This window comes from Jaculus jaculus, chromosome 5 (genome assembly GCF_020740685.1).
Source record: "Jaculus jaculus isolate mJacJac1 chromosome 5, mJacJac1.mat.Y.cur, whole genome shotgun sequence".
NCBI classification, from domain to species: Eukaryota; Metazoa; Chordata; class Mammalia; order Rodentia; family Dipodidae; genus Jaculus; species Jaculus jaculus.
Genome location: NC_059106.1, coordinates 166,310,521 through 166,331,029, shown reverse-complemented (window position 1 = coordinate 166,331,029; position 20,509 = coordinate 166,310,521). Strand labels below are relative to the sequence as shown.

The window sequence follows — 20,509 nt, the reverse complement described above, 5'->3', positions numbered from 1 at the left end:
AGCTCACGAGGTCCCTGTTCAGAGCAGGCCTGCCTTCGGGGCTTTGAAAGGCATCAGGGCATCACTTTCCTTTCTCGCTGTGAGGAACTGTGTGCTAGCTGGGGTTCTTTGTTCCCTGCTGCTCATGACTCGTGGCTCTCCTGGCTTTGAGGACCATCTGACCCTTTTCCCTGTCAATGTTGTCTCTGGGGAGAGAGGTCTCTTATTTTTAGTTTTTTACTTTATTTATTTATTTGAGAGCAACAGACAGAGAAAGAGGAAGAGAGAGAGAGAGAGAGAATGGGCACACCAGGGCCTCCAGCCACTGCATACGAACTCCAGATGCATGCGCTCCCTTATGCATCTGGCTTAAGTGGGTACTGGGGAATTGAGCCTTGAACTGGGGTCCTTAGGCTCGCAGGCAAGTGCTTAACCACTAAGCCATCTCTCCAGCCCTCTTTCATTCATTTTACATAGCCAGTGCCTTAAAAAAGAGAGAGAGAGAGCTCTTTGAGCTTGCTTTCAGTGGAATTTCCTCCCTAGGGGTCCTGGGTAATGGCATTAGACCCATGGGCTGTGCATCATTTGATAAGGTCGCAGTGGGAGAGATGGAACCAAAAACTAGGTCACTGAGCAAAGTTTATAAGGATGCTATTGAAAAAGAGGCAGGAGGGTTAGAGAAGCCAGTATTCCAAGATGAAAAGAGCGGGCAGTTGCTGTCATCCGCAGGCCTAAAGGGATGAAGAAGAATTTATGGGGTCCGGTGCTGGTGGTCCTATGGAGAGGACTTCCCAGTGGGAGCTGTGGCCTTAGTAAAAGGCCACAGCTAGGGCTGGAGAGATGGCTCAGTGGTTTAGGCGCATGCCTGTATAGCCTAAGGACCCCGGTTCCATTCTCCAGGTCCCACATAAGCCAGACGCACATGGTGGCGCATGCGTCTGGAGATTGTTTGCCGTGGCTAGAGGCCCTGGTGTGCCCATTCTCACTCTCTCTCTCCTTCTCTCTGTCTCTAATAAATAAATAAAAATAAAATCTCAGCATGCAGCCAGCCATTGTGCTATCCAGCACTATCATGTACAGGATCCGATGAATTCCCTTTTATAAAATAAATACTCACAATACATTTTCTTTGCTCTTTTTTCCCTGTGTTACCTCACTGTTCTATCCCAGAAAAAATTAATTTTCCTTGGAAATTCTGTGCTGACTGGATTTTGACATAAGCAGTCGTTAGATGGCATAGTGATTGCATGTTTGCTTTTCTGAGAGACTGCCCAGCTTCTGTCAAGAGTAGCTGTCCCTTTCTCATTCCCACCAGCAGAGCAGGAGTGAGCTGGAGTCTCTGTCTCTTCACTAGTAGTTGGTGTTGTCACCACTTCATTTTCTTAAAAATATATTTACTTATTTATTTGAGAGAGAGAGAAGGAGGAGGAAGAGGAGGAAGGGAGAGAGAATGGGAGTGCCATGGCCTCCAGCCATTGCAAATGAACTCCAGATGCATGCACCACCTTGTGCATCTGGCTTACATGGGTCCTGGGGAATTGAACCTGGGTCCTTTGGCTTTGCAGGCAAGCGCCTTAACCACTAAGCCATCTCTCCGGCCCTCATCACTGTATTTTAACTTATCCCCAAGACCAGCCATCACATGTGCCATAGTAAACTACGGGTGTGTTCACTGAAGTGATGCCAGGGGAAGTTTCAGAGGTGACGTGAGGAGGGTTACAAAGCTGTCTACTTTTGTGGGTGTAGTATGTGTGGTGTGTGTACGCATAGATAGAATTTGTGTGAGTGTATACAGATGGGGGCATATGTGTGTGGAGGCCAGAGGAGAATGTCGGGTGTCTCCCTCTGTGGATCTTCCATATTTCCTTAGGACAGAGTCTCTCACTGAACGTGGAGCTGCCATTTCTTCAACGAGCCCCAGTGACTCTGCAGTCTCTTCCTTCTCACAGGACTGAGGTTATGGGTGTGTGTGGCCATGCTCCACTTTTTATGTGGGTGCTGGGATTGAACTCACGCAGCTGTGTGTGAGTGTGTGATAACCCTGGGTGTTATCTTCAGGAACACTGTACGCCTCTTTTTTTGGTTTTTCAAGGTAAGGTCTCACTCTAGCCCAGGTTGACCTGGAATTCATTATGCAGCCTCTGGGTGGCCTCAAACTCGCAGTGAACTTTCTATCTCTGCCTCCCAAGTGTTGGGATTAAAGGCATGTGCCACCATGCCTGGCTTCTGTACGCCTGGAGATCACCAACTTAGGCTAGACTGGTTGGCCAGTGAGCCCCATGAGCTACCTGTCTCTGCCTCCCTGGCTCTGGGGTTAGGAGCACATGACACCCTGCCCAGCGTTTTGTGTAAGCGCTTGCGATCAAACTCCGTCCGGCATGTACTTCACCCACTGACCGTCTCCCCAGATCGTGGAAAGCTGTCTTGGCAGGTGCTTGTCTACAAGAGCAGTTTGAATGCCACTACTGTGGTGGCCGCATGTCCTGTGAGTCCATGAAGAAGGTGCTGGGCAGTGGGCACCCTCTGCAGCCAGCCACAGGTGTCTGCACCCAGAGCTCCCGGAGTCAGGCTGACTCCTAGGTGTGAGACAGGCCACAGGTCACGGAGCAGCTCTAAAGATACATGTGAGAAGGAATCCACGTGGGTCCCGTCCAGGCGGCCCAGGCAACTTAGCATTCTTGGGCATTGCGGTGGCATTAACATGCTGAGGGGGGCCCCAGGGTGCAGTGCTCACGGCGTGCCTTGCTCTGGGGGCTCCGGACAGCGAGTGGGCGGATAAGCAAGTAGTGTGGGAGCTGCGGGAGGGTGAATCGCAGGCGGGGCTTTCTCTGGGACTTCCGGTTTGGGTGGTGAAAAATCTTGTACTCAGTACTGGGCCAAGGGCTTGATTGACTACTTTTTTTTCCCCCAAAATATATTTTATTTATTTATGAGGGAGAGAGATAATGGGCGCGCCAGGGCCTCCAGCCACTGCAAACGAACTCCAGATGCGTGTGCCCCCTTGTGCATCTGGCTCACGTAGGGCCTGGAGAATTGAACCGGAATCCTTTGGCTTTGTAGGCAAACGCCTTAACCGCTACGCCATCCTCCCAGCCCGGATTGACCACCTTTAAGTGTGACGAGGGACAATAAAGCCTGGGAAGCAAGTGGGGAGGGGGCTGGTGCTGCAGTTTCCAGCAGGGCTGTCGGGGAGAAGTCCTGACCACGGGGCAGGCGCAGCGAGGACAGAACTCTCCGCAGCTATGGTCGAGCGCTGTCCCTGGAACCTGGGATCAGTTAGTTTATTCAGCCCCGGACGCTGGGCAGAGGAGATTCAGTGCAGGACCTTAAGATGGCAGGGGGCGGTCATCCCGCGTTATCCAGGCGGTCCAAGGTCACTGCAAGGCCCATGTTCAAGGGACACAGGAGGAGGAGGCCTTGGAGAGGGGATAGGACAGAAGGGAAGAGTAGATTGGAAGAGAAGGGATAGGGGAAGTGCTTGCTTTGAAGTGAAGGGAGTAACTTGCCCTTGAGCCCTGGAAAAGGTTTGGAAGCGGGGTTTCCTCCAGAGAGGAAGCAGTGGCACCAACTCCTTGACTTCAGTCCAGTGAAGCTGGCCTTGGGCCCAGAGCCCAGAACCGCAGAAGCCAGTTGCCATTAAGGGGCTGGACTGCAGCGGCTGAGGAAAGGTGAAGTAAGCGGAGAGTGGAGGTGAAGGGAGGTTGGACTGTCCATGGGGCTTCCAAATGACAAGACACGGATTCTTCACAGTTCCAGAGGCTGGAAGCAGAGATCGGAGGTCAGCAGGCTGTCTGGAGGATGGATTTCCTGTGTCTACCCTAGAGGGAAGAGTAGACAGCTTTCTGGGTCTCTTTGGCTGGGGTGGGGGGCAACCCCATTCCATGGGCTCCCTCTGTCCTTTGTCCTCATTGCCTTCCCCTTAGACACTTAGTTCACTGTGGAATGCCAGACCACCAGTTGTGATAATATGTACTAACCACAGGGTTCAGAGATCAGGACATGAAAAGATTGACAGAAAAAGATGCTTCCCAAGGGGAAAATGAGCAAAGGCTTCACAAGGGAGGAAAAGTAAATGGCCAGTAGGCAAATAAGAGAGACCTAACCTCTTAAAACAACAAGAACAATAACAAAAAAAAAAAACAAAAAAAAAAACCCAAAAACAAAGAGTGCTGGAGAGATGGCTTAGCAATTAAGCTGCCTGTCTGCAAAGGTTAAGGACTCTTAAGGACTTGGGTTTGATTCCCCAGTGCCCACTTGAGCCAGACGCACAAGGTAGCACATGAGTTGGGAGTTCATTTATAGTGGCTCCATGCCCTGGTATGCCCATCAATAAATAAATAAAGAGTACTGGAGAGATGGATTAGTGGTTAAGTAGCCTGCCTGCGAAGCCTAAGGCCCTCAGTTTGATTCCTCAGAACCCACATAACATAAGGCAGATGCATAAGGTGGTTCATATGTCTGGAGTTCCTTTGCAGTGACTGGAGGCCCTGGCAGCCCATTCTCTCTCTCTCTCTCTCTCTCTCTCTCTCTCTCTGTGTCTCTCTAGTAAACAAATAAATGAAAATAGGAATGATGGCCCATCATGGGCCATTAGCAAGGTGCAAATTAGGGCAGAGGTGCCCTTCATAGGGCAGAATTGACAGGGAAGTCAGAAGAATGACTGATCAAAGACACCTGGGAGAAGGGTGGCCAGAGCCTTCTGACGTCAGCGAAAATCTGATCATCGGAGAGCTGACCTGAGGGAACCAGGGAGGTGGAAGGGCTTCCATTATCCCAGTAGGGTTGGCCTGGGGTTGGCAGGCAGGGAGTCACTACTGTGAGTTTGTTAACGGGTGGCAAAGTGCCCTCAGTGCCAAGAGGCAAATCACCAAAGCAAAACTGGTAGACTGGCGTCACCTGCAGCCTCCTGGGCAATGCCACCCAGGGCTCCTCTCCCTGGTTCTCCTGGGATGAGTGGAGCATTGTTTCATTTTCCCAGCTGTGTTCCTCAGGGCAAGGTATGTGGCCCTGGACTCTGGTGTAGGGGGCACTTCACTGTCCTCGTGTTCTTCCAAACACAGGGGAAGCCAGCCAGCTCTGTCGTCTGGATGCCCAGACCCACCTCCTTCTACACTCTCCCTACCAGACTGAGCCAGCTCTCAGACCTGGCACACACCTTTAATCCCAGCACTTGGGAGGCAGAGGTAGGAAGATCACCATGCGTTCAAGGCCACCTTGAGAATACATAGTGAATTCCAGGTCAGTTTGGGCTAGAGCGAGACCCTGCCTTAAAAAAAAAAAAAATCTGTAAAAGCAGAAATGGGATTTACTGGGAAAAACAAAAGTTCCAAAAAATATTTCCATCTTTCATCTTTTGTTTCAACTCCTAAATACTCGGTCTTTTATTAAGTTACATAAAGATTTTTTTCGAGGTAGGGTCTTGCTCTAGCCCAGGCTGGCCTAGAATTCACTATGTAGTCTGAGGATAGACTCGAACTCACAGCAGTCCTTCTGCCTCTGCCTCCCAAGTGCTGGGATCAAAGGGTGTGCCACTAAACCCAGCTAGTTACATAAAGTTTTATAAACTGTATGAAGAAAATTATCTCCATTACAAAATAATTGTGTGGTGTGTTTTCCTTCCTGTAAGATGGAGGGCATCAGAGGCTGCCCTGCCTCTCAGGAGGAGGCTGCAGGTGATTAGAAATGTCACACCACCTGTGCTTGTGTGCAGCCTGGCTCAGGGACAGGAGCTGTCTTTGCCATTACATCTGTTGGTGTACTATAAACTTTTTTTTTTTTTTTGGTTTTTCGAGGTAGGGTCTCACTCTAGTCCATGCAGACCTGGAATTAACTCTATAGTCTCAGGGTGGCCTTGAACTCACGGGATCCTCCTACCTCTGCCTCCCGAGTGCTGGGATTAAAGGCGTGTGCCACCACGCCCGGCTCCTATGAACTTTCTTTAGAAAGCTGCTCACCCCCTTTCTGGAAGCGGGTGGGTGTTTTGGTTAACATGGGCTGCCATATCAAGATACCGGACACCAGGCGGTGTCAGCTCTGAAATTTATTTTCCTCACCTCTGGAGGTCAGAAATCTAAGATCAAGCAGCTTACCAGATCTGGGTCCTGAAGTGGCCCCTTCCCACCATGTCCTCACTCAGCTTTTCCTCCGTGTGGCACTCTGAGGCTAAGGAAGTACGGTCTCAGGTGCTGTCCTGGGTGAGAGCGCACTAGTGTCCCCAGAGGTGACGAGTCAGGCGGCTTGGAGGTGCCCGGGCATGTGGAGTGGCTGCTGTCCTGTGCTGGAAGCCATCTGCCACTGTCTGTAGACCAGGATTAAATGCTTCATATGTTCTGTGCTCGCCTGACCTGCACATCACGCTGGTTCTGCTTTGTGCTTTTCCCTGCGACCTGATTCAGATGTGGCAAGTGCAGCGTGTCCTGTGGGCCTGGCCAGACACGACGCATGAGGGAAGGTATGGAAGGTGATCGAGGTCGGAGCGGTAACGGCACAGACCCCTTCGAAGACCTCTCGGTATGTTTTCCCCTTACCTGCAAAGCCGAAATCACAAGAGGTGGGCAGTAAGTGTTTCTAAGGCAGCCTGCAGCTCTGAAGTTAGGGGGCTCATCAGAACCAGTCTTGGGGGCCTGTAACTGTTTTTTCAGTTCCTGCAAACACTCCCTAAGGCAGTGAGGGGGAGCGGACAATCGAGGGTTCTCTTGTCCCCTGGTAGGATCCTGCACATGGCCACAAAGGCATGGCTGTTGGCAGGGAGGGACAAAGTTGGGCAGTCTGATGGTCTCCTTCTTCACAAATTTTCAAATTAATTAATTAATTAATTAATGAGGTAGACAGAGAGAAAGAGGCAGTTAGATGGGTGTGCTAGGGCCTCCAGCCACTGCAAACAAACTTCAGACACGTCTGTCACCTTGTGCATCTGGCTTATGTGGGTACTGGGGAACTGAACCTGAGTCCTTAGGCTTTACAGACAAGTGCTTTAACCCCTAAGTCATCTCTCCAGCCCTATATTTTTTTTATGGTTAAGAATTTTTATTATCAAAATTATTACATTTCTTGTGAAAGATCAAATGTTACAGCAAGGTGCAAACATTCCACTTGAGAAAGAAGTGATACTTTTAGTGTGTGTGCTGCCAAAGTGAGCACTCCAGCCCTAATTTTTATTTTAATTTTATTTTAGTTTATTTAAGAGAGAGAACGAGGCAGAGAGAGAGAGAGTGGGCATGCCAGGGCCTCTAGACACTGCAAATGAACTCCAGATGCACGCGCCTGTCCCCCCCCCCCAATGCATCTGGCTTACGTGGGTCCTGGAGAGTTGAACTGGGATCTTCTGGTTTTGTAGGCAAGTGCCTTAACTGCCAAGCCATCTCTTCAGCCTTTCATTTTTTTAAATATATTTTTTATTTTTATTTATTTAACAGAGAGAAATAGGCAGGGAGAAAGAGAGAGAGAGGGAGAGAATGGGTTGCCAGGGCCTCCAGCCGCTGCAAACGAACTCCAGATGCAGGCGTCCCCTTGTGCATCTGGCTAACGTGGGTCCTGGGGAATCAAACCTGCAGCCCTAATTTTTAAAATTTACTTGAGAGAGAGAATATGGGTGCTCCAGGGCCTTTAGCCGCTGGAAATGAACTGCAGATACATGCGCCCCCTTGTGCACATGTGCGACATTGTGCATTTGTATCACTGTGCATCTGGCTTACGTGGGGCTTGGAGATTTGAACATGAGTCCTTAGGCTTCGCAGGCAAGTGCTTTAACTGCTAAGGTATCTCTCCAGCCGAGCCCTCTCTAAAAACTTTTTAAAAAATTTATTTATAGATGGAGAGATAATAGAGAGAGAGAAAGTAAGGGCATACTCGGGCCTCTTGCTACTGCAAATGAACTCCAGACACACCACTTTTTGCAGCTGGCTTTATGTGGGCACTGGGGAATCGATTCCAGGCCATTAGGCTTTGCAAGCAAGTGCTTCTTACCACTGGTCCATCTCTCCAGTCCCTGCTCTGTGCTTCTTATTCACAGGTCCAGGTGCATGGAGGGAAACCTAAGCAGGGGTGCATGTGACCATCTCAACTGTGACAAGTGGGGGATTGTCCCTCTCCCCTGGCAGGCACAGCGCCACTCAAAATGTCCCCAGTGCCTGTCCTCCAACTATGAAAGACGGGGCACCTCCTCCCCTGATAGAGAGCCTCCCCTCTGAGAACGTGAGTGACAAGTCCCGCCTCCCCTGTACCTACGAGGCTTCAGGGTCCCCACGCCTTCCTCCACATCACCACTGCCCCACCCAGTCCACCCAGTCCACCCTCTCCCCTCAGCCCGCCTCAGCACGAGGCACCGATGTCCCTTCTGCTCATACACACGGGACATGCGCATGTCCTCGTTCTCTGGCACCATCCTGATGTTTAATGTGGAACTGACCCAGACGTATGCATCGCATCACACTGCCCAACGGGTGTGAGCTGCATCTGTGGGAAAAGCCCAGTGTCCTTGGTCTCCGCTTAAGAGCTTGTCGGGAGCAGCCCTGGGCTGCCGAACTCTACCGAAGAAAAATACAGACCAGTTTCTGTATAAGAATATATTATTTAAAAGGCAGTTTAAAAATAAAAATTCTGTACAGCATCATGAATTCCTGTTCTGTTGTGGTGGTTGCATCAGCGAACAAAAACGGTCCTTAGAAAACGTGGTCGGGTGGCAGCGGGCTGTGGGTGCCCGGATCACCCCCGTGTGGAGGGTCCCGCGAAGCTCTGCCAGGCCCAGCTGAGCGGCCGCAGCTCTGCCGCGCTTTCAGACACTGTGTCCTGAAAGGAAGGACGGTCATTCGGTTTCTGTAGGGCAGCAGCGTGACCCACAGGACAGAGACGACAGTGCATGTACCAGGCAAGGGGAGCGGGAGGAGGGGGAGCCCCAGCCGCAGGAAGATGTAACCAGGGGTGAGGGGTCTCAATGAGAACAAAGCCACAACGCATAAGTGAGGAGGGCGTGCTGAAACATGGTAGGGCATGCAAAAGGCATACAAGACAGAAGAACGGGCTTAACAGGAGTGGGAAGGGGGTGAGAGAGGGTAATACATTTATATATTTGTACGAAATTGTCAAAAATGAAAAAGGAACTTAAAACAACAAAACACATAGTGAGGTTGTCAGCCACAGTATTGAACACAAGCAGACATCAGTCAACATCAGGGCCTCATTCCCAAGAACATGACCTGACTTAATGTTAATGTTAATATTAAATGCCGCCTGTGGTGGGTTGATTCAGGTGTCCCCTATGAACTTAGGTGTTCTGAATGCTAGGTCCCCAGCTGATGGATATTTGGGAATTAACGCTTCCTGGAGGGAGTGTATTGTTGGGGGCGGGCTCATGGGCTTTATAGCCAGTTTCCCCATGCCAGTGTTCGGCACATTCTCCTGTTGCTGTGGTCCACCTTATGTTGGCCAGGGGGTGATGTCCACCCTCTGCTCATGCCATCATGTTCCCCTGCCATCGTGGAGCTTCCCCTCGAGCCTGTAAGCCAAAATAAAACTCTTTTTCCCAGAAGCTGCTCTTGGTTGGGTGATTTCTACCAGCAACCAGCAATGCGAACCTGACTGCAACACCGCCATTCACCGGGCACTCGGTCTGGCCTGGTCCTCTGCTCACTTCACTGGTAAAACCACAAGAATGGCATTATGACCTATGGCTCAGAGCGGAGGACTCCGAGGTTTGCAGAGCTGGCGACACATGGCTGTTACTTGCCAAGCCGGGACTAGATGGCAATGCTGAAGGCTGCTCCCTGTCCAGCTCTAGACCCCTTCATCAAGCAAGGAGCCCTGGGATCCTGACAGACAAGCAGAAGCCGGTCTCCGGCTGCACCTGGCTCCCCAGTGCTGAGGGGAGGGCTGCCTCGGCAGGTGTGGGGGGCCGTGCTGCAGCTTTGGGAAACCCCTAGATACTAACTGCACTCTACAAGATCCGCTGTCCAATGAGTGGCCCGCATCTCAATAAGCGATCTTTTTCTAGTAACCGAAGCATGAACTCCCCCCAGAGCACAAGTCTCACTAGAATACGAATGGGGTCCAACTTCCACTTCTTTACAAGAGGTTGGCATGCTGTGGTTGGAATCTAGCACTCGCCCTAGCCCTAGAAGCGTTACCAGGCAGATGGTATGGTTTGCTTGACTCTCCAAGGGTTCGTGTGCTGGTTGAATCCTCACTGAAGAAGGCAGACATATATCTGATCACGGTGTTTAGAGGGGGTGGCCTGAGGGAGGCGACAGACTAGGTAGGGGCTAGGATGGAGATGGCTCAGTTGTTAAAGACACTTGTTTGCAAAGCCTTTCAGCTGAGGTTCCATTGTCCAGCACCCGCATAAAGCCACATGTAATCCAAAGTCCATCTTGCAAAAGGCCTTGTGGAGCTGACTTGCGCATGTGTGCCATGTACATGTGCGCCCCCTCTCCCCACAGACAAGTAAGTAAATACACGGTAGGGAGCTGTTGGCCAGGGAGGCCTCCGATGCCTCCAAAACATTGTAGGCTATTTGCTAAGCCTCTTGGTTGCCCACCAGAACTAGACGGTGAGACCCTGTAGCTGAAGACTCCACATGCCTGGGCTGCAGGTCACTGAGACATCAAGCTGGAGCTGAGCTGGAGGCCTCCTTCCTGTTGACTAGCTGTCAGAATGCGGGAGAGAGCTGTGCAGCCTGCAGCCTTCTGGGAGAAGTCACCAGCCATATTAGCCCTCAAGCACTATGGCTGGCCAGCTAGGTCAAATGAGCCAAGTGGTGCCACAGTGGCATGTCTGTTATGGGGGAAACCAACTGCTGTCCGATTGGAGTGGAGGCCCACTCCACAGGAGGGAACACATGCCTGGCACTGAAAAGCCTATGTCAAGGGAGGTCATAATCCCTAGGGGCATAATGACTACTGTTGTCTTGCTAAATGTATAAATGATGCCCACCAAAGTGCCCTCTGAACACATATTTATGCCCACATATTAATGCTACTCTCACTTTTGGTTAGAGAAACTTCTCTTTTCAGATGGTGGTGACCGCTGGGTTGGTGACTAAAAACTCACCACCGCGCTGAGAAGGAGACACAGTGCAGTGTTCAGCACTAAGCGAGACACCTCTTTGACACCCAGTGGTTCAGGGTCCATTGCAGAAAAGGTGGTAGAAAGAACGTAAGAGCCAAAGGAAGGGTAGGACTGCTTACAATGCAATCTTCCAGATACAAAATGGCCTGGATATCTATGACCTCACAGTGGCTGACACTACCTACACAAGACCTTCATAATAGAAGGAAAAAAATGATGACATCAAAACGGAAGAGAGAGCCAGGCGTGGTGGCGCACGCCTTTAATCCCAGCACTCAGGAGGCAGAGGTAGGAGGATTTCTGTGAGTTTGAGGCCACCCTGAGACTATGTAGTGAATTCCAGGTCAACCTCAAAAAAACAAAAACAAAACAAAACGAACAACAACAACAACAAAAAACCAGAAGAGAGACCTGGAGAGATGGCTTAGCAGTTAAGGTGTTTGCCTGCAAAGCCAAAGGACCCAAGTTCGATTCTCCAGGATCCACATAAGCCAGATGCACAAGGGGCCACATGTGTCTGGAGTTCATATGCAGTGGCTGGAGGCCGTGGTGCACTTATTCTCTCTCTTCCTCTCTCTGTGTCTCTGTCTCTGTCTGTCTGTCTGGCTCTCTCTCTCTGTCATGCTCTCAAAAACCAAACCAAACAAAACAAACCAGAAGAGAGACTAATGGGAAAGAAGAAGGTATTCGGTGGAGGGCGGATCTGGGAGGAAAATAGAGCAGTGAGAGGGAATCATCACAGTTTATTGTCTATACTTATGGAAGCTGTTGATAAGAAATTAAAAAAGAACACACTAGGCATGCCCGAGTTTCTGGGGACCACACACACTCTCAGCCCCTGCTCTTCCCATGCACACAACGTCATTGCCCTTCCCACTCTGAGTTACCATTTGCATCCAGACATCACTTCGGAGGACCGTGACCTTCGCTTGTTTTTGCATCTCTGCTCGGCTCCGTGGGTTGTTCAGTGCCCCCGGATGTCAGGGTCTCCACCTTCTTCTGTAAGTAGGACAGAGGGCAGAACAGGTCAGCGCCGGCTCCAGGAGCGCGGGCAGGGGCGGGGGTTGGGAGTGGGGGGGGGGGCAGGCAGCTGCTTGTCTCTCCCGAGGCTCAAATGCCAAAGAGTGCTGCCTGTGTCCCTGCACCGGGACAGGTAGGGGCAGCCTGTGTGCCTGTGCCTTGCCTGTGACTGGTGGCATCACCTTGAGCACCCATGTCCAGCTTGGGCTGGTCACCGCCCCATAGCCACAGGGACTGGTGGTGGGAGCCAAGTTCTTTGCTCAGGCTCCAGCCCCTTTGCCTCTTTTAAAATTTATTTTTATTTTTATTTATTTGACAGAGAGAAAGTGGGAGAGAGAATGGGTGTGCCAGAGCCTCCAGCTGCTGCAGACTACCTCCAGACACATGCACCACCTTGTGTATCTGGCTAATGTGGGTCCTGGGGAATTGAACTTAGGTCCTTTGGCTTTGCAGGCAAACGCCTTAATTCCTAAACCATCCCTCCAGCCCGCCCCTTTGCCTCTTTTGTGTACTGTCCTTTTAAGGGACAGGATGCATGCTGGCTGGTGTCCCCACCCTGGACAGTAGGGTGTTGAACTTGAAGACTTGAGTCCCTCAGAAGGGCGACCACATCATGGGGGGCACAGCTTCCTGAAGTGGACGTGCGCAGTGGTCTTCATAGTTGAACCCACTCATGGGGCTCTGTGGAAGGACTGTAGTGGCTTTGAACCTGGGACCTCTCCTGAGATCCAGCATCAACCCCGCAACACCTCAGAACCTCTGGGGGAGTCAGGCTGCCTGGCATGTGTGGTGTGCACCTCAGTGGGGACTTGGCAGTTTGCCTCATCCCATGGTTCTTTCCACGAAGCGCTCAATGAATAGGAAGCTAAGCCGAGACAAGGAGAGCCTCCTCGTGGCTCGATGCTGGGCTCTACAAGGCCTGTAAACTCCAAGGAGCGCACCAGAGAGCTCAGGGTTCGTGTGTGTGTGTGGGGGGGGGGGTCTAGGCCTTGCTTCCCTGAGCCAGGCTTTGGGGACAAGGGGAGTGCATGGTCACCCTCTGGGCTGCCTGCCTGAAAGTCCCAGATTCCTCTGCTCTCCCCCCGCGCCCGTTACCTCCTTCACGGCGTCGTCTAGCTGCTTCAGCTGCTCGTAGCGCTCTCGGGACTCCCACAGCGGCCGCAGCATGGTTTCCTCCACCACGGGGAAGAGCTAGGAGCAGAGGGCCCAAGCCTCAGTCTACCGCTCTTAGACAGAAAGGAATGCTGCAGAGGAGAGCTGCCAGGCCCTTGTGGTGCCCATTAGTCCCAGGGGCTCCTCCTCAGTGGGCCCTAAAGGGATTCAGCGTCAAAGATCCCCAGGGAAACCCAAGATGGTGGGGTGAAAACTTCTTGGTCAGACCCAGCTGTAGGTTCAGCCCATCTTTCCCATCTCCAATGTGGCTCTTTGTCCTGTCAGTCCTCGCGGGACCTTGCAAATCCCACTCTCTTCCCCTGTGCCCACACCCCATGGGGCAAGGGGGGCCATGGCTCTAGGTCTTATGCTAGGGACAGGGCTGACAAGATTCTTAGTGGTGGTCCCGGGAATGGAATGGAAAGGGGCCAGTGGTTTTGAGACCCCTTGGGAAAGGATGGGCAGGAGGTGGGCTGGGCTAAGTGCGGTAGTGAGAGGAGTCTGTCTGGGATCTGGGGGGACTGGAGGTAGACGTCTTGGGCAGGCAGCTCTGGGGTTCTGGATGGTCTATATGGGAAGGTGAGTGGGGGGCTCCAGGGCTGCAAGGGTTGGGTGCAGACAGTAGTGGCTGGATTCGGGGGAGGGGAGGGCTCCCCAGCCTGAGGGCGCCAGTTCTAGCTGTTCTTTTAGGGTGAAGCCTGGGAGGCCATGACAGAAAACAGCTGGTACAGCTGGATGGGTCTTGAGCTTGGCAGAGAGGAGCACTGAGGGCCTAGCAGGTAGGCAGGGAACTTGGTACGGAGCAGTGGGGGGGTGGCTCTGGACGCAGCAGGGAGGGAATGGCTGCTGGGCACCTGCCACCACGGCAGAGGGTGAGGAGCTGTGGAAGGGGCGTGCGCGTCAGTGTGCGCACGCATGCACGAGTGTGTGTGTGTGCATGTGCGAGTCACGCTGTGACATCAGCGCGTGGTGACGGCCGCTCACCTTGGTCACTGTTTCAAACATGGGAATCAGAACAAACTTGATGAACCCAATTTGGGCTGTCGCTTTGGTCACTTTGTCTCGGTCCATGAACGGGGCCACAGGAAGGCCTTCTGACTTCTCCCGGTCACTCTGCAGGGAGTGCGGTGGACAGGGGCGTTAAAGACACAAAGGCCTAGGGGACCCGGGGCGCGCTGGACAATGTGGTCCTGGAGGGAGAAGACAACAGCTACTGCCCTCACCCAGCCTGCCCAGGATGCTGTGGCCACGTGACAGCCAGGACAAAAAGGAAGTGCCCCGATGGAGTGTATGAGCCACCCATAAACCTCCACCTGGGGGTGCAGCCTTCCTGAGGTGCCTCACAGGGCTGCTCGCACAGAACTTAGGAGCTACTGTCCCCGGGACTCGACCTTCCGTCTCTCTAGCTACCCTGTGGGCTGACCCGCTGTGCCTCGGCCCCTCCCCGTCCCCACGGATGGCAGCTTCATGACATTTACTTCTATGGGTGGCCACGGGCTTTCACATCTAGCTCATGGCCGACATCGTTTCTGCTGCATGCTGTAGGGGGTGTCGCTCCGGAGGTGTGGGATGAACCCAGAGGCCACCTGGCCCTGTCCATGGGTTTGGGGGTGGGGGCGGAGAGTAGTGCTCAGAGATTGATGGCTATGCGTCTGTCCTACCTGCATAAAATACTCTTCTAACAGACAGTCCACCCACGGCTCTGCCACCTCCATGGGACGGACCTCATTGGAGATGTCGCAGCATTTTATCAAAATCATCTTCAGCTGAAAGAAGAGATTGCAACATTCAGACAACGGGAGACCCGGCGTGGCCACAGCCGCGTAGGTCAGACTGGATTCGCAGGCACAGAGGGGCAGAGGAGCTGGTGATGGTGACTTTGGGCCGCGGGTGACAGAGCTTTTCCCCTTCTGAAGCACTCTCTGCCACAGGGCTCCCACTGTGTTCTGTGCTGGGAGTCGCCACGCCCAGCTATGAATTAATTTTCAAGACAGGATCTTACACTGCAGTCCAAGTTGGCTGAAACTTACTATATATGTAGCGTAGGCAGGACTTGAGCTAGCTGCAATCCTCCTGCCCCAGTCTCCTAAGTGCAGGGGATTACAGCATGAACCACAGCATTAGGCTCTCTTATATAAAACTTTATTTATTTATGTGTGTGTGTGTGTGTGTGTGTGTGTGTGTTTACAAACCAAGGACTCTTGTGGCTGCAAATGAATGCCCATCCAGTTTCATGTGGGTGGATGGGGAATTGAACACAGACTGGAAGGTTTTGAAGCAAACAGCTTTAACCCCTAAACCACCTCCCTAGGCCCTCATTTAGCTTTTGATTTTTAGAGAGAGCAAGAGTGGAGAGGGGGCAGAGAATTGGCAAACCAGGGCCCCAGTCACTGCAATCAATCTCCAGATGCTTGCGCCACCTAGTGGGCATGTGTGACCTTGCACTTGTCTCACCTTTGTGTGTCTGGCTTATGTGGGACCTGGAGAGACAGAACATGGGTCCTTAGGCTTTGCAGGCAAGCACCTTAACCGCTAAGACATCTCTCCAGACACACTCACGTAGTTCTTTAGCAGGCCAGATGCTGGGTAAATGTAAGCCCACCTCTGTACCTCTCTGTATGAGAGAATGCCACCACTGGGCCATGGAGGGGCTGTTCTTTCAGATGTGGTCCTCCCTAAGTCTGCCTTGGAGTTGTGATTCCAAAAGCCAGTCATATGGGCACCTTGTTCCAAGACGAGCTATTTGGGCTTCTGGGTTTCCAGTCTGAGCTGAGGTCCAGCTTCCCAAAGAGGCAAAAACGAAACTACCTACCAGGGTCAGGTGCTCCTCGTTGCTGTAGTCAAAATTCTCCATTTTTTCTTTGAAAGAATCCATGATTTCAGCATGTCTTGCCATGTCAGTGGCTAGGATCAACGTGATCATCCCCTGAAGGGCGAGAGGACACGGTGTTACGGGGTGGGGGGGACCTCAGCACGCAAAGCTCAAGCTACGCACTGAGCCCTCGTGTGACTGCTGTTCCTGCGGATGCCGGGTTCTCGCGCCATGTCCCCAGGCCTGCAGACCACAGGTGGACAGATTAATGGGCAGATCACTGTGTTCCCTTGTGAAACCTAGCCGACTGCAGCCAAGGACAGAAGTGTCTTCTAGACTTGGCCATGGAGATATTATGGCTTATTCCTTCCAGATCTTGTTAGTGCACATCAGTAACTGAGTTCCCAACAGTATCTTTTCTGATGATCTCAGCTACATGTGATCACCTGCGTACACACTGTTTGGGATTTATCGAAGTCAGAATTCATTTAATAACATTCCCACTATGAGTTTATAACTGTGGACACAGTAGTTTTTGAAATATGAATGCCTCATTACTGTTATGGTTTGAATATAATGGGCCTCTTCAAAACCCGGAAAAAAAAATCGGGTCTTGCTGGGCGTGGTGGCACACGCCTTTAATCCCCAGCACTCAGGAGGCAGAGGTAGGAGTATCGCCGAGAGTTTGAGGTCACTCGGAGACTCCATAGTGAATTTCAGGTCAGCCTGGACTAGAGTGAGACCCTACCTCAAAAAAAAAAAATCTGGTCTTTCCTGTGGCTGTGCTGAGAGACAGTGAGATCCTTAAGGAGTGTTTGGGTCGTGCCCTCACACGGGGATCAGCGTCACTCTCTCGTAGCACTGGGTTAATTCTCTATGGAGGCAATTCTCTCTCTCTCTTGCCCTTTAACCCGCCATGCCATGATGAAGCATGTTGCCCTCACCAGGAGCTAAGCAGATACGGGTACCACGCTCCTTGAGTTCCTCCACAGCCATGATCCAAAACAATGCTTTTCTGTTTACAAATTACCCAGTGTACGGTAGAGCAACTGAATGGCCTAAAAGAATTACTTTGTTAACTGCATACTGGCTTAGGTTTTGGCTTAGTATAATCCAAAATCATAACCACCCATCACCCCTTCACCTCTCTACCCACCCACCCATCCATCTCTCCATGCAAACAGACCTCCATGGTCCAGCCACCCACTTACCCTCTCTCCTCCCCGCCCTTCCTCCTGCCTCCCATTCATCCACCCGTCTCTCCGTGCATGCATCCGTCTACTTGTCCTCCCTCCCTCCCGCTCCCTTCCTGCCTTCTGCCATCCATCCATCCTCCATCCCACCCACATTTGCAGGACATCTCTGTGCCAGGTGCACTGACCTACTTTGCCCACAAAATAAAACTACAGCATCAAAAGTCAGTCCACATAAAGAATCTCAAACATCTATTTGTGTGTGTGTGTGTGTGTGTGTGTGTGTGTGTGGAGGAGTTACTGGTTGCATTTTGAGTCATGTACTCTATTGCAAAGATGTTCTGCAAGGTGCCTGTGGTGGTTTGAATGTGAAATGTCCCCCATAGCTTCATGTGTTTATGATTAAGTCTCATTCTTTTTTGTCATATATATATACCTTGTATACATATATATAAACCTTTTCTTCTATAAGCTGCTTCTGGTGAGGAGTTTTGTCTCAGCAATGAGATGGTAACTGCTATAGGCCCCTGACGGATGGCAGCAGGTGACTGATCACTCAGAGAGCTCAGCTGCTCCCCACATGTATGCCCCTGGGTAGCCACACTAAGCATCACATGTTGGTGGTTAAGAGCTATAGAGATGCACTCCTTCACAGTTCTAGAGGTTGGGAAGCCAAGATCAAGGTGTCAGTAGAGCTGTATTCCTTCCCAAGACTCCAGGCAAAGGTCTTTCCTGACTCTCACAGCTTCTGGAGGTCCCAGGCACGCCCTTTGGCTGTGTCCACACCAACCTCTGCCTCTATTGTCCTACGGCCCTTTCCTGTGCCTTAGCCTCCTTCTCAGATGTCCGTCAAAAGGACACTCATCACTGGTTTAGGGCCAATCTGGGTAATCCACAGTGGTATCTGGAGATCCTAGCTTGAGCAGGTATACTAAGATGCTTTTATTTCTTTATTTATTTTTCAAATAAGGTCCTATTTATAGGCCCTAGGGGTTAGCTATCATTGAACCCACTACACTTTTGCCCAAGGGCTACACTGGCTCCCTCCTGCCTCTGCAAAGGTCCCTGGTGGCTCCCCACGCCGTGGCTCAGAGGGGACCTCTTGTGTGGAGGCAGCACTCTTTTAAGGATCTGGAAGGGTCTGCCTCAGGGCAGGCCACTAAGGAGAATAATCATTGTGTGCAGGTGGCGTCGGAGATGACAAGGCTATAGGTGGCAGGTGACAATAGCTGGGGGATCCAGGGCTCATCTCAAAGGGAGGAGACACGCTATATTAGTGGACAATGGGGACTCATGGCAAGGGTCCTTTTGTTTTCTGTACACTACACTCTGAGCCCTAGAGGAGGCAGGGAGGGAGGGCTGGCTTCTGGGCCCCTGGTGGGCACGGCCGTGGCCAGGGCCCTAGCTGCTCAAGAGGAGTGGTGTGCTTTGTCCCTACAAAGCTCCCTGGCAGTCAGAGGACCCAGGTCCTGCACCTGTCTGATCTGCCGGAAGCCATCGGGCGACACGCTGGCGAAGATGTTGCACTCTGGCTGTGCCAGGATCTGGAAGGCCACAGCGCAGTGGTGGTTCTCCAGCGGGGAGATGTCGTTGTAGCGTACGGCCAGTTCTGTGCGGGCGTTGATCTGGTACCTGCGGCGCACAAACGGGAGGCTCAGAACCCTGCACCTGGCACGTGGGTGCCGCGTTTTTGGTGGGGGCCTACGGAGGGTGGGTGGAAATGCCATGGGGCTGGTGCCAGCCGTGTGCACAGGACGCTCACTTCTGCTAGATCCCTAATGCTTGGGTCCCTATAAGTAGCTGTCCCGTACTTTTAGGCGCCACCTGTGATCTCAGCCCTCTCCCTAGGACGGTATATTGAAGGCACCAGGGTTTATGTAAAGACAGATGTTTGGGAAAAGAAGAAGGCACACTCTTATCTACCTATCATCCATTCCCTTCTTCCTTTCCTTCCCTTCCCTTCTTTTTCTCTTTCTTTCTTCCTTCCTTCCTTTCTCTCTCTCTCTTTCTTTCTTTCTTCTTTCTTCAGGAGTCTCACTCTAGTCTAGGCTGTCCTGAGACTCACTGTGCAGTCCAGATTGGCCTTATACCTGTTCTGCCCGAGCCTCTTGAGTCCTGGGTGTACATAGGCATGAGTCATATGCCTCTCTCTCTCTCTCTCTCTTTTAAATATTTTATTTATTTGAGAGAAAGAGGCAGAGAGAGGGAGAGCAGAGAGAGAAAGAATGAATGAGCATGCCAGGGCTTCCAGCCGCTGCAAACTCCAGATGCATGTGCCACCTTGTGCATCTGGCTTACGTGGGTCCTGGGGAATTGAACCTGGGTCCTTTGACTCTGCAGGCAAATGCCTTAACTGCTAAGCCATCTCTCCGGCCCCTCCCACTCTCTCTTTTTTAGGTTTCTGAAATAAGGTCTCATTTTGTAGTCCTGGCTGGCCTGGAACTCCTAATCCTCCTGCCTCAGCCTCTTTGGGGGCTAAGATGTTCACTGCTGGGTGAACTGCTGCATTTTGGAGGCCATGTTGAGGTGAATGCCTCTGCTGGGCTGGGCTGGGCAGCTGTGGTGACTATGTGCAGAAAGGGAAACAGGTGGGTGCTAGGGACTGTCTCCTCTGAGAAGTGCTCACGGCCACTTCTGGGACCCACTCTGTCCTGACTGTTGGGGCGTGGGTCTCGGGCACACCTGAGGCCATCCCACAGCTGCCTTAGAAAGGCTTGCTGTGTCCACATGGGTGGACTATGTTGGTTCTGTGGCACAGCATTCTGCCCATCAGAAAGAGGCAGGAGGGGCTCAGTGTCCCCAGAGTTGGACGTGTCCTCCTGCTGGCCCTCCTGCCTTGTCCCGCTCCCTGGCCCCTGCCCATTTCTTTGGCAGCAGACTGGGAGGCAAGGACTCCGAGCTGGGTGAGGGCCTGCGGCTCCCCTGTCCCGGAGGAGGGGAGAGGTTGGCACTGGAATGGACCCGCTGAACCCGAAGCCAATATAAGGGGTGTGGCTGCCCACAGGGTTTCATGGCCTACAGGTTTCTTCTCAGCAGAGTCCCTGGACAAAGTCTGAAAGCGGACAGCTGTGTCCCACAGGGCTGGGGAGCCTGGCTGCAAGCTGTCAGAGGGCGGAGCTGACGGCTCGGTTCCCGGTTCCTGGCAGAGGGGCACTTTTCAAATAGGAAGCAAGAAGCCACCCATACGTACGTGTTGTTGAATCCAGGGTGGTCCAGGTCATGGCAGATGGCTGCGGTCATCAGGACCAAGATGTCCATTTGGGAAAACTTCTCCTGCATCAGGGTATAATCG

General features: G+C 52.1%; 1 protein-coding gene across 1 annotated transcript in view; it reads right to left on the bottom strand.

Moving 5' to 3' along the window:
- Positions 1-8,333: 8,333 nt before the first annotated feature.
- Positions 8,334-20,509, bottom strand: part of Pde9a (phosphodiesterase 9A) — a 103,636-nt gene continuing 91,460 nt past the window's right edge. Inside the window, exons 12-19 of the mRNA XM_045149628.1 lie at positions 20,408-20,490; positions 18,693-18,849; positions 16,025-16,138; positions 14,874-14,978; positions 14,197-14,325; positions 13,156-13,251; positions 11,928-12,039; positions 8,334-8,766 (exon numbers count right to left, since the gene is read on the bottom strand). Coding sequence (XP_045005563.1) covers positions 11,944-12,039; positions 13,156-13,251; positions 14,197-14,325; positions 14,874-14,978; positions 16,025-16,138; positions 18,693-18,849; positions 20,408-20,490 — 780 coding nt within the window. The 3' untranslated portion in view covers positions 8,334-8,766; positions 11,928-11,943. The remainder of the gene's footprint in view (positions 8,767-11,927; positions 12,040-13,155; positions 13,252-14,196; positions 14,326-14,873; positions 14,979-16,024; positions 16,139-18,692; positions 18,850-20,407; positions 20,491-20,509) is intronic.